This window comes from Gobio gobio, assembly GCF_949357685.1.
Source record: "Gobio gobio genome assembly, chromosome: 10".
Classification (NCBI taxonomy): domain Eukaryota; kingdom Metazoa; phylum Chordata; class Actinopteri; order Cypriniformes; family Gobionidae; genus Gobio; species Gobio gobio.
The window spans coordinates 41,889,369-41,907,915 of record NC_137116.1 but is presented as its reverse complement, the minus strand read 5'-3'; the positions used below and the strand labels follow the sequence as shown (position 1 = coordinate 41,907,915).

General features: G+C 36.8%; 2 protein-coding genes across 13 annotated transcripts; both read left to right on the top strand.

Annotated features, from left to right (window-relative positions):
* Positions 1-155: 155 nt before the first annotated feature.
* tpd52l2a (tpd52 like 2a) lies at positions 156-13,268 on the top strand. Of its 12 annotated transcripts, none has more exons than XR_013817325.1 (10): positions 156-335; positions 780-877; positions 5,258-5,406; positions 5,710-5,769; positions 6,867-6,914; positions 9,037-9,138; positions 10,814-10,902; positions 11,154-11,198; positions 11,654-11,702; positions 11,893-13,085. XR_013817325.1 is itself a non-coding variant. In XM_079827352.1 (10 exons), the coding sequence occupies exons 1-10, from the start codon at positions 317-319 to the stop codon at positions 11,959-11,961; spliced, it is 663 nt and encodes a 220-aa protein (XP_079683478.1). In that variant the 5' UTR covers positions 156-316; the 3' UTR covers positions 11,962-13,093. The 12 variants fall into 12 exon arrangements, 10 of the variants coding, with proteins under 10 accessions (XP_079683478.1, XP_079683483.1, XP_079683481.1 ...); XM_079827352.1 differs by having other exon boundaries at positions 10,814-10,837; positions 11,893-13,093; XR_013817324.1 differs by lacking the exon at positions 11,154-11,198 and having other exon boundaries at positions 11,893-13,093.
* Positions 13,269-13,463: 195 nt separating this feature from the next.
* ppdpfa (pancreatic progenitor cell differentiation and proliferation factor a) lies at positions 13,464-15,903 on the top strand. The gene is made up of 5 exons (XM_079827351.1): positions 13,464-13,811; positions 14,833-14,938; positions 15,086-15,163; positions 15,310-15,406; positions 15,496-15,903. The coding sequence occupies exons 2-5, from the start codon at positions 14,884-14,886 to the stop codon at positions 15,617-15,619; spliced, it is 354 nt and encodes a 117-aa protein (XP_079683477.1). The 5' UTR covers positions 13,464-13,811; positions 14,833-14,883; the 3' UTR covers positions 15,620-15,903.
* The last annotated feature ends 2,644 nt before the right edge of the window (positions 15,904-18,547 follow it).

Here is an 18,547-nt window from a genome sequence, read left to right as displayed (position 1 = left end):
GTATATTCAGTTGAGAGTAACAGTGGCCGGAACCAAATCAAAATGTACAGAAAGTGCCTGAAAAGCACGTAAAAAATAATCTAAGTTAAAAGATATAAAAGTCAGGTCCTAAAAAGCGCAACGCAGGGTATGCTGACGTCATATCCGCGCTCCGCCGGAAGCTCAAGTCCGTCGCTGGTTAGACCTGCTAAAGCCTCTTGTGTATGTCGCTCAAGTCAGGGAGGGTCAACTCTCTTTTTCCATCCATCCCAAAATATACGCGGTGACATTTGTTTAGACGCTGGTAAACCTGATCGAAGATCATATTTAATCAGAAATGGACTCTTCTGAACACGGTAAGTGTCGTCTGTGTGCGAGTTTTCTGTGTTTGAGCAGGTGCACTAAAGATGCGTGTCTACTGAGTGGGTGGCGCTAATAAAAAGTGAAAAATAATACCTATTTATGAGGTTATAAAGAGAGTATTGTATAGGAAAACGCTAAATATTAATGAAAGGCTTCATTTAATATCGTGTTTTGCTGGTTTAATTGTAGGTTTTTATTGCATGCTCTAAAACTGTCGGTACATTACATGCCAGGTCTGGTCGACCTGACAGCTGGTCATGTAGTGTTGACCTAGCTAGAGATACTAAAAAGAAACTGTCTGGATAAAAACCTTCATGCCACCCCTGTTGTACACACACACACACACACACACACACACACACACACACACTGATTTTGTGGCTCTCAGTACATCAGCTCTTTTGGCTTGAATCCCTGCATTTTCATTTTGTCTGTAGGCTCTTCAGTGACATCTCCAGGTGTAGCCGTTGGAGGGACTCTACCTCCAGGCCTGACAGAAGAGGAGGCAGAAGAGATACAGGTGGAACTCACCAAGGTACCGCAGACTTTATCCACCACCCTTTATGCCAAGAGTTAACCCTCACACTTGCAGCACAATTACTGCTAAGATTATATTACATTTTGTGTCTTCTTAAAAGGAGAGTTCACCAAATTGGTTCTCTCATCACCCACTCACCCTTCTGTTGTTCCAAACCTATAAACAAGACAAACAGAAATTAAGATAATTTTTAATGAAATTTGAATGATTTCTGCCCCTCCATTGAAAGTCTCTCTATTCACCCACAATGGTTAAAAACGTTCATAAAGAAAATGAATAAATCGAAGTGTTTAATCCAAGTTTACTGATGAGACATGATCGCTTTAAATTATTTAATTTCTGCTTTTATTTTATTCAAACATTGAGCGGCGCACATGCAGAGAGCAATTAAATATGATAAACAGAAGCTCAAATGGCATGCAAGAATGAACTTCGTTAGTTCTTGCACAAAGCGAGCATACTGTTTAAACTCTGTTAACCCGATTTTAGCGCTCTAAATTAAATTTATTCATTATATAAAGTGATCATATCTTTTCAGATTAAGAAGACTTGGATTAAACCACTAGATTCACTGAAAAATGTAAATGTCATTTTTTATTTATCCTCATGTCGTTTCACACCAATATGACTTTCTTCTGTTCAACACAAGAGGTGATAATGGCCAATGGATAATGGATAATGGAATGTTCTAGGGCTGTACCAGAATATTCAAATAATCATTGGGTGGGTTAGTATTCGATTTTCAATTTTGGGATTTGAATATTCGTTTTTGTTTGTTTTTTTCACATACCTGCAATCCCCCTCGAAATGGTTCTCATTCACGTTTGAATATGTTTACAATGTAAAATTGCGAAATACAATGCTTTTTTTTTTTTTTTTTTTACAATTATCTCCTAGCCTTGCCATTTTAATAGGATTGACAGTTGAATAGAACCTCGTTATACTTAAACATATTTGCTTCTTCCTAGGCTAGTTTCCCTGCAACTGAGTATTCTCTGTCTTGATGCAGCACAAGTTCTGCATATTTGGTTGTAACTAACGACACAAAAAAAAAAATCATTGAGGTTTAATTGGTGATTTTCTGATTATGCATTTTGACAGTTTCAAGCATCTATTTTGTGCACACAACATGGATACAACAGCTAAATATGTCAACAGTTTGGATGCTAGAGTAGCAATTTGTAAAACCTATTTGGCTGAAATGTATACCTGAAGATCTTTATAAGGGTGGTTTCCCACAGTGGTTCAGAGGCTGCAGGATTGCAGAATGACTACAGAAATATTATCAGACTGTATAAAACTGTACATTTCTATTACATCTATTACCACCCACTGCTACTTATAGCAGCAACGGAAATGAGCGCAGTTATAATAACAAAATATGTGGGAGAGCATTGCTATATATAGTAGGGGTGTAATGTAATGGGGGTGTAATGAAGCGGTTTTGAAGTCACGGTTCGGTACGAGTTCGGTACAGCAGTTTTACCAAATTGATTTTAATTTATTTTTATTCAACAAAAAAATTGTGTCTGTCCTTAAATTAATTCAATTATAACTAAAAGTTTCTTAAAGGATAATGCTGTAAACTATATAGGGAGCCCTTACTTACACATTGCCATTAAAGATTAACAACAGCCCACACTATTAGCATAAATTCAGTTGCTATTTATTTTTAGCTCAAGTTTCACATAAGGCAGTTTTTGCATTAACTTATAAATCTAATTAAATTTTTTTTTCTCCAATTCGTTGTTGAAATATAATAATTTATACACAGTGGCCGTCATTTTCATGACAGATTTATTTAAACATACATTAAATAAACAAGACATCACTAACAGGCTAAGTAGAATATAATGAATATATAGGCTAATAAAGTTAATATATTTAGCGAAAGAGTTTATCTCTCTAGTGAACTAACAGCTGTGGACACTGAATGCCTGCCTGAGGTAAATGTGATGCTACGTGACATTGTTTACAAGCTGTTTTGTCTTTCCACCATTGAAACACCGATTGAGCGATTACATGACATATGATACATTTCAGTAAGTTGTAATTTATCCTCAACATACCTTAAGAGATGTTATTTTATGTCTATTCTTTAGGAAGAGATGATCGTGTTCACGGGCGCTGCCGCTTGAAGTTGAACTGACGCGTCTATACAGCGCCTATACAGTCACGTCACATTAAAGAGCGTCAAAACGGCATTTATCATTTGAATTTCATGATAAAATGGATTGAATACTTAATATGTTCGTGTGGGAACTCTGATTGAAGTGTGTTCCGCAATTAAAACAAGCCGACTGTTAAAGAATGCACTCGGAAACCGTTCGGAACAGGCGTGCACCAAACCGAAAGCCCTGTACCGAAACGGTTCAATACGAATACGTGTACCGTTACAATTATATTTTATTGCAATAGGTAGCACACTAATCTTAATACTAAATCAATTATTTAGCACATTGTAACAGTTCGTAGTTATGGGAAGGAGGCGGGACCCGGCAAACGTTCAACAAACTTTAATCAATAAATAAACTAACTGAAAGTAAAAACGGCAGCCTGCCGCACACACACACACACATAGTAAAACATAAACAAAACGGAACATAAAGTCCAGGGGCCCGTTCTTCGTACGTCGCTAACTCAGTTAGCTGGATTTGATTGTTGACGATTTGGCATGATCTTGGATTGTTTGGTTCTTCGAAGCTCATCCTGGACTTGCTGTCATAGTAACAGGTCCGTAAGCTTAAACCTGCTTGTGAGCAGGCTTATTTCATGTAAACAGGATTAGATTGCATCTTGAGGTGATACTTAAAATCTGTCCCAGCCACTGCTACTTTATTACAAGAGTGCATTACTGAACCAGGGGCAATGATAATAATTTTAAATAATAATATAAAAATGTTATATTGTATATGTATATGAGAATGTATAACGTTGTGTATAATACTATAGACACAGCCACTTGATTGAGCGATTTATTTGTGATGGAATAGTTACTTTATATAATTTTGTTTTTATTGGTTTACACACATGTTGTACAGTTACTCTGAGCCGTGCATTAAGTGATCACGGATATTATGGGAGTGGCTTGATGCAGTGCAAGAGAGGATAATTTTATCTTGACCCATAAGAAACTGTCACGTTACAAATCTGCTTCAAATTAAATTACAACATTGAAATAAAAATGTAAAGGGTGTACAAATACTGTATAAAATCGTGAATATAAATAATTTGTAATCATGTTTAAAAAAATAAAAAAAAAAACATTTATCATTTATCTATTATAACTTTTATGTTGGTTTGGTCGTTTGGCTGTTTCCTTATAAAGGTTCAGAAATTCGTGGGTTTTTTTTGTGTAATTTGTCAAGTTTTTTGCCAGGTGGCTTTTTAATTATATGATATCATTACGTTGCTGTCTTGACGCCAGCCAATCGCTGCATTGCTGATCGTGGTTTCGAGTATCGATCCATCTGCCCTCTTCAGGGAAAAAAAGAATGCTCAGTAATCTTAGATCATTTAATCCAGATATTTTAATCCAATCCGCAAATTCGTTTGAAGAACCAAATTAGCCAGAGATCAGTTATCACGATTAAAAGATCTGGGATCTGTCAAATCATCTTAGATGTATTAAGCGAGGTACGAAGAACGGGCCCCAGGCCTTGTCCTCTCTCGTCCTTCTCTGTCGTCGCTCCTCCTTTTATGCGTTCCAAGCTCGTCCGTGAGACACGAGACCGGTGTGTCACGCAGCTGGTGCTCATTATCACTCACCACCGGCCTCGCCCCGTTCTCACGACCCCTCGGCCTCGCTGCTTGCCACATACATCATTTGTAATGGAAAGGGTTTAATGATAGTTCAAGGTCAAGTTAATATTTATTGTCTCCCTTAGGAGAAATTTGTTTTAGATTAGAGAAATGCTGCAACATCAACACACAACACGTATAACATACAACATTAACAACCATTCTAATCCTATAATCCTGCATCATAAATACTATACGACTATACATACCATTTAAATAATTAATTACCTAAAAAAAAAAAAAAAAAAAAAACCCTCAGTTGCCTGTTCCAGTTATTGCAGTTATTTAACATCCTGCTGCAGTTGCCCGTCAATTAATTTAACAGACAATGGAACAAATGAGTATTTGTATCGGTTATGTATGAGATGATCCTGTGTATATGTGGTGTGTTATCTGAGAGAGGCTATAGAAAAGAAATGAGAAGAGAGAAAGAGACAGTCTAGGTGAAGAGCCCCAAGACTAGAGCTAAAGAGAGAGAAGGCCCCTAGAAAAAGAAGAGTTACAACCTTCCTTGACCATGTGACTGGAACAAAATGAGACATTCAAACTAACCAATAAACTTGAATTTGTCGATAGGTTGACGATGAGATTCAGACACTGAGACAGGTTCTCATGGCAAAGGAGAGGCACGCCGCTGAGCTGAAGCGCAGGCTTGGCATCAGTCCCCTCTCTGAAATCAAACAGAACATCACCAAAGGCTGGCATGACGTTCAGTGCTCCAATGCGTGAGTACTTTCTGTCTGTTAAACCTCTCCATTCTGTTTGAAGATCACCTTGACATCCGTCTTCTCTAATCTCATGCTATGTTTTTATGTGCTGTCTAAATCTCTTAACTGTGCCCACTGATGGGACAAAATTATCATCTGAACATATAATGTATATTAATATAAATATACATTGTATAATATCTCCCTATTTTCTTGAAGCTAATTGTTGGTGTTCTTTCACTAGCATCTCAGCTTAAACCGTTTGTAAAAATAAAAATAAATAAATAAAAAAAGTTAATGTTTCTATATTTCTGCTTCTAGTTATATGAGAACCTCTCAAACTCTTGGAGACTTGAATCGTAGAGTTGCCTCATCTAATTTGTGAGTTTTCTCTCTTTTGCCTGTAGTTTCTTGGTCTTGTGATTCTGTTTGCTAGGTGTGGACCTTTCCATTTCCGTTTCATTTGTATCCTTTGTTCCTCTTTCAAGTAAATTAATGTTTCAGTGTACCCTTTCCATAAGGGAGTCTGTCAGCTCTCTCTCTCTCAAAAAAAGAACGATTTTGTCGTAATAATTTACGACAGTATAAATCTCATCTCATAATCAAAAGAAGTACAGTAGCTTCAGTTCACATATCAAGCTATACGTTTTATTAGTTCTGATTATATTACTTGAACAATGAAGCTGGCTAGCTTCTCATGATCTGTGAAGTGAGAGACAAATATAACAAAATAAGACGCTACTAAAAAACTAAAAAAAACTACTACTACTACTAAAAAAAAAATTACGCTACTAAAAGGTTATTTTGTCCTCTTTTTTTGTAACATTGAGGAAGGTTCCTCAATGTTACAAGCCAAAAGCACAAAATAACCTTTCAGTTTTATTATATTTGTCTCTTGTTTCCTATTTAAGCCAAGCTCAACTGGCCTTTTTGTCTGGATTTAGCCTTTGTGGTTACACCTGTGCCGTTGGGTCTTTGGACATTTGAAAATGAATGAACCGAAGTTCCCTCCCACCCAGTTTTATATGCAGATATATTCTGCCCAAGACAGGATATCAGAGCTCTATTAAGGTGCATAAATCAAATAAAGATGGCAGAATATTTTGCCATTAGTGATCAGTAATGTGTAATTTATGTATACACAGAAATAGCTCCTATATAGTGTTAGGGAGTGTTTTAAGACATCTAAGCCAAAGAGAAGTCAGACCTGTTTTAGGAGTTTTTCAACATTACTGGGTGGTGACCTGCATTCAGATCCGTGTGTGTAACTTCTGTTAATGTTAATGTTTAAAGTTTAGGCTTGTGTTCTGGACTAGGTCCAGTGTCATTCACTTCTTAGCCCTTTGTCATCAGTTTGAGGGCTAATGTCAAAATCCTTTAACATCCATAAGTTTTTTTCAGTGTGCACAATTCACAGAATTTAAACAGGACTTTTGTATGTTGTTATATGTTAGTAATGTGGAACTTTGTGTTTGTAGATACCTTACGGCCTCAGCCACACTTGAGGACATTGGACGTTCTGATGCGTGAGTTTGATTAATATTATATTTAAAAATAATGTTCAAAATGTGCTTGCATTTTATGTGGGATTTTTTTTTCATCCACGTTTCAATCTGCTATATAATGTAATATGTATGTAAAATTGTTCATTAAAATGTTACATTTAAATTTAATGTTAAAGCATATAACTCTGAATAATAATGTAAACATCATAAAGTATGTTTATACATTAATATTATTTTTTATGCATTGTTATTATAGTCCTATAAAGCAGGACTCAACAATGCTTCAACCCTAAAAATAGGTTAAAATCCTTTCTCTTCAGATTGAGAGACTTTAATCTTGTAACTGCACTGATGTCACTGATGTTTAAAGGGTTACTTCAGCGATTACCATTAAGCTTTGTATCAGTAGAAACTCTGTAGTATATTCTAATTATCGTACTCCCCCCCCCCCCCCCCCTTTTCTCAGTCTAGAAGGCACCAAATTCAAAAATAACTTCACATTTCTACTGCATAAATTATCCAGTTTAAATACACATTCATCTTCCCAGCACTGAAGTACAGAAACCGAACAAAAATGTTCTCAGTGACATTAGTGCAAAGTTTCCTAAGCGTCATGTGTGACCGACTAGACCCCTCTGATGTCAAAGAGATCGGACCATCAATCAGAAAGGACTGAAGGGCATACAATCTTTACTCTGATACAAAGCATCAGGCCTTAGAATAATTTTAATAAAGCATATTCTTTACGTTGAGATCTTCCTCACAGGCACAGTGATCTCAATAAATGATGTCAAACCTTTGTCTTTTGAGTTACCAACTCAGATCTATAGCCACTACACTAACCTCCTTCTCATTCGATGATCTGCTATACTGTCTCTCAGACCTTGAGGCTGCATGTTGTGCGGTTTGAGAAGGGTGCCGTGATTGTGCTCGGGCATGTGCTGAGAAAGCTGACTTGGAGAAGACATGATGGGATTTTCCCCAAGCAAATTGGCTAAGCCTTACCTAAGGTCATTAGAGGACTGTTTGAGGGAGCCTGTGTGGCTGTGTACTTGTTTGCTTTAGAGATTACATGTGAGAGACTGAAAGAATTGTGTGAAAAAGTGGACAGATGCTGCTAATGTATATGCACGTGCGTCTGTTTGTGAATGGTGCATTTGTCTGTGCATATGAGAGTCTGCACAATTGTGTGGGGTGTGTAATCAGGATGACGATGTGTGTTTGAGCCAGGTGCAGATTCTGTGCAGGAAGATTCAGGCAGCAGCATCTGGTGCAAAAAGATGGACAGACCTAATGTACCCAAATATAAAGATTCTGTCCTTATTTATTCACCCTTATGTCATTCAAAACCATATGCTGTTATTGTTTTCTGTGGTTAAAATAAAAATAATAAAAACTAAATAATGCACTATTCCAAGTCTTTACACTACTATTACGTTTGGGGTCAGTACTTTTATTTTTATTTTTAAGAAATGAATAATTTTGTTCAGCAAGGATACAATAAATTGATCAAAAGTGACATTAAAGGCGTTTATAATGTTACAAAATAATTGTTTTTCAAATGTATGCTGTTCTTTTGAACTTTCTGTTCATCAACAAATCCTGAAAAAAATGTATCACTGTTTACAAAAAAATATCAAGCAGCACAACTGTTTTCAACATTGAATATTAGAATGATTTCTGAAGGATCATCTGACACTGAAGACTGGAGTAATGGCTGCTGAAAATTCAGCTTTGCCATCGCACGAATAGATTACATTTTAAAATGTAATCAATATATTTTTCAGTTTTGTTTTTTTTAATCAAATAAATCCAGCAATGCATGAGTAGAAGATGCTTTTTAAAAAAAAATGTGCAGACCCCAAACCTGTGTATATAGTGCACACAGACTACTTTTATGATGCTTTTTTTCATAACTCTCATTTTCAGATTTGAGGTTTACTTTAAACCTTTAGTTTCATGCCTTTATTATCCATCTAAAAATGTTGACGCGTTCTTGATGCATTCACCTCTAAAGAGATGTTTTATGTTGCTTTCTTGGTTTTAAGTTGCCTCTGTCTAAACTCTCAGCTACTGTATTTCAATGCCAACTGATGTGTTCAAAATATGTCTGGTAAAATGTTTCTCTCTCTCTTCTCTGTAGCTATAAGAGGACTCAGGAGACTCTGTCTCAGGCAGGTCAGATGACATCATCTGCGTTCTCCACAATGGGCTCCGCCATTAGAAACCGATTTGGAGAGATGAGGTGAACTCTATAGTGCATACCTTCTCTCGTCACTGTTTTTCTTCCTCCTTCTACTAATCTACCATCTCTTTTCACAAACTTTTCATCATCCTTTTCATCCTCCTCTGTGATTTTTCGTATGATGGTTGTTTTCCTATATATGTTTGAAGCTGGTCTTGTGCCTTCATCTTTCAAAAAGGTATTCTAAAGAGAATAGAGCCGAGATCCTTTTTTTCAAGTCTCGACATATGTCCCTTTTACTTTCTCCGATAAAACTTCAAGACTGCATGGGTGGAAACTTTAAAAGCATATCACCTCTAAGTCGAAGTTTGAATACTATTCTGCCGTTATGTGACATTTGAGTGAACCGGATATTCAGCTAGAAGAATTGTAGGGTGAGGCTTCAGTTGGTCAGTCTTATTAAATTGTCAAATGTGTTCTCTGTGTGACACAAGTAGCTGAAAAATTATTTATTTTAAATGACACGCACTGATGAATCAAGCACAATAAGACTATGAAAAAAGAAAATGAGGTAAGTTATGTCAATACATATTTGTCTTCATGGCAGACTTTAGACTTCTAGCCAACAGTCACTGACTGTAGCTGCAATAATATGGCATGTGTGTGATGGGAAATCTCCAGATGGCTACAGTTCTGTGATGTTTAGCATTGAACAGCTTGTTTTTAACACTGTATCAAGGAACAGAGCGTATCAAAATGTTCTGCTCTGGTTTGACAAAAATAAACCGGTTGTATATTTGCTTAGCTTCTTAAATCATGTGATTATGCTTCCTGTGTGTATACCAGGGGTGGCGAACTCCGGTCCTGGAGAGCCTCAGTCCTGCAGAGTTCAGCTCCAACCCTGATAAAACTCACCAGCCTGTAGCTTTCTAGTAACCCTTCAGACCATGATCAGCTTGTTCAGGTGTGTTTGATTAGGGTTGAAGCAAAATATGCAGGACTGTGGCTCTCCAGGACCAACGTTCGCCACCCCTGGTGTATACCCTTGTTTTTGCTTCCCTGACTAAAATCCGTTACGTATATACTCTGCCATTCAAATGTTTGGGGTCGGTAAGATTTTTGAATTTTGAGTCTCTTATGCTCAAAAAGGCTGTATTTATTTGACAAAAAATACAGTAAAAAAAAAAGAAGTAATATTGTGAAATACTATTATATTTTAAAATGTACTTTGTTATGGCCAAGCTGAATTTTCGGCATCATTACTCCACTCTTCAGTGTTACATAAGCTTCAGAAATCATTGTAAAATGCTGATTTGGTGCTCAAGATACGTTTCTTATTATCAATGTTGAAAACAGTTGCTTAATATTTTTGTGGAAACTGATAAATTTTTTTCAGCATTCTTTTATTAATTGAAAGTTCAAAAGAAAGGAATTTATTTAAAATAGAGATATTTTGTAACAAAAATGTCTTTACTGTCACTTTTGTTCAGTTTAATGCATTCTTGCTGAATAGGGTTACATAAAAATAAAAATAAATACTGATCCCAATGTCATGAATGGCAGTGTAGAACAACGTCAACTAATATCCTATTCTACATCCTGTACTTGTTTCTAGCCTTTATTTTTCTCTCTCCTGCCCTAAATATCATCAATATTATGGTCTGATAGAGTTTTGAAGTGGTTCTTTTGTTTATTGCTGTGTTTTTCTCCACAACGCTGCGTACGGGCTGCTCAGGGCTCTGCCGTACTCTAACTCTGGGTAAGAGCTATACGAGAGCCTGCAAAGGTGGCAGCCGTCTATGAAGATTTCTAGAACATTCTATGGTACCTGTGAAGCTATAGATGTATCTGAATCTATCTTTATCACTGTCCCTGAAGTCTTCGTTTCGCATATGACCTTAAATTATTAGAGCTATGATAGAGATGTTAGATATAATATTATAATGTCTAAAGTTTGTTCTGAGTTTTTCATTGTGCTATACAATCTCTCCCTTTCTCTCTGCTCTGTGCTTGGCTAACGTTGTCTGCTCGGCTAACTCTCCCTGCTCGCTCTGTCTGCAACCTGCTCTCCACAGTAGCAACTTTTCCATGCGTCACTCTTTAAGTATGCCAGCTATGAGGTAAATTACCAACACTTTTCTTGCCTATTTCCCTCTGCATATTAATAACTGTTTGAATGTTCTGTCTTTCACCATATGTACAAATCTTTTTATTCAGCTCTTTTTTTTTAATATTTTTTATTATTTGTATTATTATTATTTTTTTATTTTAAGAAATAGTCTAATACATATATAGCTCAACACTGTGAGCACACCAGTTTAAGAGTATTGCACATTTAAGATGCAGCTCTCGTTTTCTGCATGGAAAGCAAATGCTTTTTCACTTTGTGTTTATGCCCTGTCAGCACTGCTTCACCTAAATGGGTAGAAAAGGTCTCCTTTTTTTCCCCTTTGTAAGCCTTAAAGGTCTTCGTTTGTGTCCACATTTTAGGTTGCATGTAAAAAAAATATATCTTTTTTTAAAAACTCAAGCTAGTATTGATTGGTTATCATAACTTCTTTAAATATATCTTTAGGAACTCACCAAGCTTTAAATCCTTCGAGGACAAAGTGGATAACATGAAGGTTAGAGCTGTTTTTTTTTTTTTTTTTTTTCTATTAAAGGTTTTCAATTTAGTTTAGATTTTAGTTCTTGCTTAACTTAGCACAGCTTGGCCAGTTTCTGTTGCTGATAATGACTATAATGTATTTTCATATTTTGTCTATGTTGTTATTACTCTGTCTATCATGTGTTTTCCTGTTATGTCTCCTAAAGTACAAAGTAATGGGGCGCTCAAATGGGGAGAGCGACCATTCACCAACCAGCAACAACGCACCTTTCTGAGCAGGAAGCACATCCTCATGACCGAGAACTGACCTCTGTGATCCCTCTTAAACGCTGTACCCAAATACACTCCGGTTTCTCCACAGCTACATTAACTTCAAATGAATGTACAGACAGAAAATTATGCTTTATGAAACAAAGATGACAACAAGCAATTACTTGAACATCTGAAGACTGCCAGCCTCGCAATTGCATTGAAGTCAAACCAAACATCTCAAATTAGCATATTGAAAAACTGGTGAACCCTTTTTGGGGCTGTTGGGTTTTCTTCTGTTCAATTACCTTTAAATGTATCGTAATATTTTATTTTGTCAAACGACAGGGCTTCTCTGACACTTCAGCAGTAAATGGTCTTTTATGATCAGCATGAAGACTGTTTGCACAACTCACCTTTAGAATGTCCTAAAACACTGTTGCCACCGTTTATGATTGTTACATGCTTCCTACATTGAATATTGCACTGGTTATTACCCTGCTTGTTACTCAGGGCAAAAGGTGCTAAAGCTTTCCTTGCTACTAGACGCGAGCACCAGATGTGTATCATCTCTGAAGGTGTGTACTAAATTATTCACATCTATTTTCTTGTCTTGTCTGTGAGTTTTTCCCCAGTTTTCAAAATCGATACTGCAACTGTTCTAGCAAAGAGGTTACGAGATTCAATCTACACATATCTCTCCTGATTCTTGGTTGCCTGTATTTTAGATTGTGGTGTCTTGCATAGAGTTAGCCTTTCCCCTTTCTTTTTCAGAGTAGATTACTGTAACAGTGAACAAAAGCATTTGGTGTGAAGATGGGTTTTTTAATAAATTATTGAATTACTAATCAGATGTCAGTCTAATATACACAAGTAAGATAATTAAATTATTGATTATAATATTTAATCCAAATATAGTGGTGGGCAAAAGGTCAATTTCACTGTGAGGTGATGAAACCCCCATTTTTTTTTGGTCGGTTTATTATTTTTCTTTTGATTCTTTGATCATTCAGCTAGTGCTGATGGGAGGACTGTCCATGCAATGATCTGTAAAAGAATGTTACCATACTGACATAACTACTGGATACGTGTTTGATGCTTTGTGGCTGTAACTTACTACACGCATCAGGGTTTATTAAAGACAATGAAGTAAACGAGAATGTTGTGGTTTGATCCTTGAATGAGCACACTCGCATTCAGAACCTTATTTTTCATGCTGTCTCGCTTAATGGTCAATAATTATAACAGACAACAGGTGGCGACAAATGTTTTCGTCGTCCACCTTCGCCATATTTATTTGTGCTGTCTGCATTAAAATTGTATTCAAAGTTGTAACAAAACGATTGGCACGTGAGGGTGGTGTTTTTAACCGTTTTGGATGTCTTTTTTTCTTTCTGCTAGTATATGACCCTTCACAGGAGATTTGTCATGACGGATTTATATCTTTAGAAAGCTTCTTGTGCAACAAATTAAGAAGGCACGTGAACGTGATGGACGCTTATCTGCCCTTGTCTTCATATTTGGACAGGACACCCCATCCCCCGTATTCGTTTCTGTGAAAACATTATTTGACCTGTCAATCTCGTGCCAGCGACCAGGCCACGCCATTACATCATCATGACAGCGAGCAAGCCACGCTCTCGGCGTCCCTATAACTTTGAGTCAGCTGCCAAGCCACGCCCTCGTTTTATCGTCACTCGGTTGATAAATAGACCGTGCTCCCTTCGTGCTGAATAAATCGGAGCAGAGGAGCGAAAGACCTTGGAGGGTCTAACCCAAAAAAGCAAACTACAAATGGGCCCCGTCGCCTAGCGTTTACCTAACCAAGCCTTGCTTTTGGTGTATTACCAACACCAACACTCACCAAAAATCAAAGGTAAGGGAATGTTTGTGGTTGCAAATAGAATATGTATTTTTTTTCTTTTTTTTTTGGACAGGCAAAGCATTATTTATTTAATTTTTGTTTACAATTAAACTGTATTATTTCCGAGCTGATGCAAATGAATAAACGTACGAAAGCGTCCGAAATTGTTTTTTTTTTAAACAATTTAGATTATCTTGTTGCAACTGGTAAACCCTACATCTTGACATTGCCTTCTGTAAGTTAACTTAGCCTATTTTAGTGTTTTGCACTTCTTCTTTAACAGTTTATTTGTTTAGCCTTTAGTGGGCTACATGTCAGCTTTTCAAAGCACTGGTGTGACCTGTTATATGTAGCACAGAAGGGTATTAACCTGGTCACGTGGCGAATCCCTCTTCTTTTATTATTACTGTAGTGTTAAACTCTAAATCAGGAGATGCATTTATCTTGTATGCATGACTTTTAAAATAAAAATATAACCCACAAGTCCATATATTTTAGTTTTTTGATTAGTCTCCCTTTAAAATGCTAGTAGGACAACTGGGCACTTTTAATAACCAAGTCTCAAGAAATATGAGCTGTTCTGCATGCATGTTGCACAGTCATCATAGCTGTTCTGCAAAGCAAGTGGATCTCTGAATATGGAAATATGATTCTTGAAGTAACAGCTGTTAAATATCGTAGTAACACTGATAGGAGGGGATGAAGGTGTAATTTCAATGGAACATTCTCTCCTTTCAAATGTTAAAACTACTTTGAATGCACTGATTAATACGCACGTCTTACCAATACCATTAATCAGCTGGAAGAAAAATGTTGGCAACACCTTGTGTGTGTGAGAGATCCTGACAGGGTTCAAACCTCTTTAAATCTTTGAGTGTGCGGAGTTCCTGCACAGATTGTTTGAGCTTCTGCCTACCTGAGATATTTTCCTATCTGCCCTCGTATTTCAAAGTCCACATTGTTGTGGTGTCATGCAGCTGCCGTCCTCAGACACATTAGTTCTCATCTATCTGTAAATCTTTTTTTCAAACAGGTCTTCCATCTTTCCATCTTCCACGCAGTTGACACACAGCGGACGGGGAAAATGGCAGCAATTCCATCAAGCGGTTCCCTTATCGCCACCCATGATTACTACCGAAGTGAGTTTAATATTCTTTTTACATTATAATCAAGAACATTTAATGCATATAGCCTATTAGTTTAGTGTGTGTGTGTGTGTATATATATATATATATATATATATATATATATATATATTAGTGCTAATTTGTTTGTTCATGTTGAAGGGCGCATTGGATCTACATCTAGCAACAGTTCCTGTGGCAGTTCGGAGTACTCTGGGGAGGTCATTCCACACCCACCAGGTATATCACCTGAAACACATCTTAATACCCTAAAATCCTCATAAAAAATGTACATATAGTCAGTCATTATATAGTACATATATTGTATATGTAGTCAGCTTTCATTGTAAATGAATAGAAAAGCTCAATATCCAATTCCATGGCAGGTCTGGCACGACAGGACTCTGGCCACTGGTGGTCCAGTTTCTTCTTTGGGAAGCAGAATCAAATGGGGTCGCCCAATGGAGTTGAATCCCAGCAGAAGTGAGTTTAAGAACGGTTTTGTGTTTGGCTTGACTCCGCTCCTGGTCCTGGTTTTCATGCAAGGTGTTCTTTTTGATTTTGTCTGGCAGGGCTGGCACCTACACAGTGACAAATGGTCAGGTGACCTGCGTTGCCCGAGAGTTTGTGAAGAAGAGACAAATCAGTGAGAGCAGTGACTCCGGGAAGGAGACTGAATCCCCCCTCTCCCCATAAACCACCCTTGGACCCAATTCCATTCCCTTCACCCCTCACCCAGGAGTCACCGCAGGCAGAAGCAGGCGACGGAGGCTCCATTTTTTTATTTTTAGTAAAAACTGGCTGCTTTTTATGTCATTATATATAGTGCTCTTTTTTTATCTATGACCAAATAAAAGTTGTAAAAATAAATGGGGAAAAAATGCTTTCCATTTGACTTGAGTATTTAAGTGTACGTCGCTGTATCACTGGGTGCACTTTGCAATGATATTGTATTTGCTATAAATAAATGACTAACTGCAGCCCAAAGTATGGTGTGAGTATGGTGTTCCTCCTGCATTCTGTCATTACGTAGTATATTATTATAATGATCAAATCCAGTTCCATTAGCATGGATTATGGTGACTCACTATTAGGCTATCAATGTCCTTTCAAACACGGATCAGCACTAAACAGTCTCTGTTCACTGACTTTGCTATTCTATAGAGAAGGAGCTGTTAATCAACAGCCTGTGCGCAAGATGTTTGGAATTAAGCAGGATTTGGTGCGATTAAAACACACGTGCTAAGACAGGACACACTAATACAGTTTATATAACACCACACCTGCTGCCATTGGATGCATCTATTGTATATGTGGCAACAAGAAACCAAAGCTGGTTCTTCCATCTGGCAGAATAAACTAGCTTAATAAGAAACCAGCTAAGCAACACTAGGTGCAACATGGTCATCTGCACAGCATCAAAGATTTAATGGCAAATAAAAGGATGGTATTTATGCACACTTCTAATGTTAATTTCTCCCTATATCTGTTGCTAATCATAGAAATGTGGCATAGATTTAAAGATTTTTTTGTATTTTTTTATACTGTTGTCTGAGGTCAACTTGTGACGTTTGTATGGTTTTTACATTCAAAAGCATCATAATGAATAAGTAATAGGCTATTTTCTGCCCTGGTTTTGAGGCTCTCTCAAGAAACGCTCTGTTTTTATGGGCGTGTCGCACTGAAGACATGGAAGTAAATGCCCACGGCTAGGATTGGATAAGGTTTGCATATTTAATGAGCTTCAGCTCCCCCATGGTCAGTGGGAAACGGCAACCGGAATGAATCGCCCACAGGGCTCGCAAAATGTCTTTATCAAACAAACACAATGATTCATCTCACATCCAACCGTGATTGATTGGAATGGTTTTTTTTTTTTATTAACATTACTTGGCCCGCCCGATCGATGATATATAACCGCGAACCGTACATACACACACACACACACACACACAAATGTCAAGTCAAGAGAACAACGCACATCAAGAAAGGAATGTTATTTCACTATTTAATTACGTTTTGGTAGCCCGTCTGGAAAACACATAGCCCCAGGACGTTGCGTAAGGTGACCAGATTTCTGAAATGGAAACGGGGACATTTCCCATTTGAGTGGTCAAAATATCACAAAAAAATCTAATTTGTTATTATCTATTAATACATCTATTAATACAACTATTCCAGTTGTATATTGTGTATATAACTGTGTATGTGACAAATAAAACTCTTGAATCTCTTGAATCTTGACAATATATTTTTTGAATGCTTTTTTGTTGTTGTCATTGTTGTTGTGGGCTCCCTATATTATTATTAACATTTATAATTATTATGATTTAGTTTGGTCTGGTTGTAATACAATTCAACACACCCGCAAAAACAAAACAAAAAAACCAATCAAACAGTGAAAACAGTTAATACTGTAGGCTAAATCACAAGCCGTTCAAAACAATATTATAACGTGACTTAAAACACATTACAAAAATAAAACAACATGCATTTATGATGTAATACTTTGATTTTCACAAGTTTATACTGTATGAATAACTTTTTTTAAAACTTCAAATTAGGGCTGCACGATTACGACAAAAATCATAATTGTCGATTATTCCCTTGCGATTATTAATTGCGATTATTCTATAGCATTAAGCCTCAAAAGTCAAATATACATTGGTTTGGTTTCTTTAAATAAAAAAAAAGTAAAAATATGCATGGTATTATAATGTTATACTAAAAATAAAAACAATGGGGAAAGAAAGAAAAAAAATACTTTCTTTCCTGTAGAAAGAAAAAAAAAATACACATATTAAGTACAGAATAATATAAGTGGACTTTTTCTTGTAATTGCGATTAAAATTTTTTTGAACAATTACATAATTGTGGCATCCATATTTGTTTTCACGATTACAAATTTGATTAATTGTGCAGCCATACTTCAAATGTTTTTGTTTGTGCTTGAAAATAACTCTTACTTTACATCTTTAATTGGTCTTGTTATTTTGCATTTTAGGCTTATTTTAAGCACGTGTTTAAGTATATTCTGCACATGTATTTGTTGGAAGTGTAATTGTTCAGTTTTTTTTATAGTTCAGATTTGTGGTAATCAGCTTTGTGACTGCGGAACTTTTGGGGACAAAACAATCCCGCACCTGTTGAGGCTCTGTTATAAACCACATGCAAAAAGTATTACTTTAATTTAACATGATTAGTTAGTGTATTACTACCTTGAAAGCGATAACAATGTTTCTTGTGGTAATCTCGGTTACGTTCTTCATGAAGTAGCGTCACACGCGCGACCAAGTAGAGTCAGCATATCTCACAGCGCCATCTACTGGTGAAAATAATAACTACACGATTGCTTCTATTACCAGCAGCTGCTGCATGTTGGGCTTTTTTGCAATGTATATGCGGGTTGTTTTGAACGAGCTGTAAAACAGGGACATGGACAGAACACCAAAAACCGGGACTGTCCCCGGAAAACGGGGACGTCTGGTCACCCTAGCTCTTTGCGAGCACTGGCCCTTAAACATGTCCGAGTCTGATCCCGAATCGCAATGAACCAATAACACCACAAATAAAGGATTCTTCAGCCTGCAGCGTGCTAAGGTATGTTGCATATTCTAAAATCGG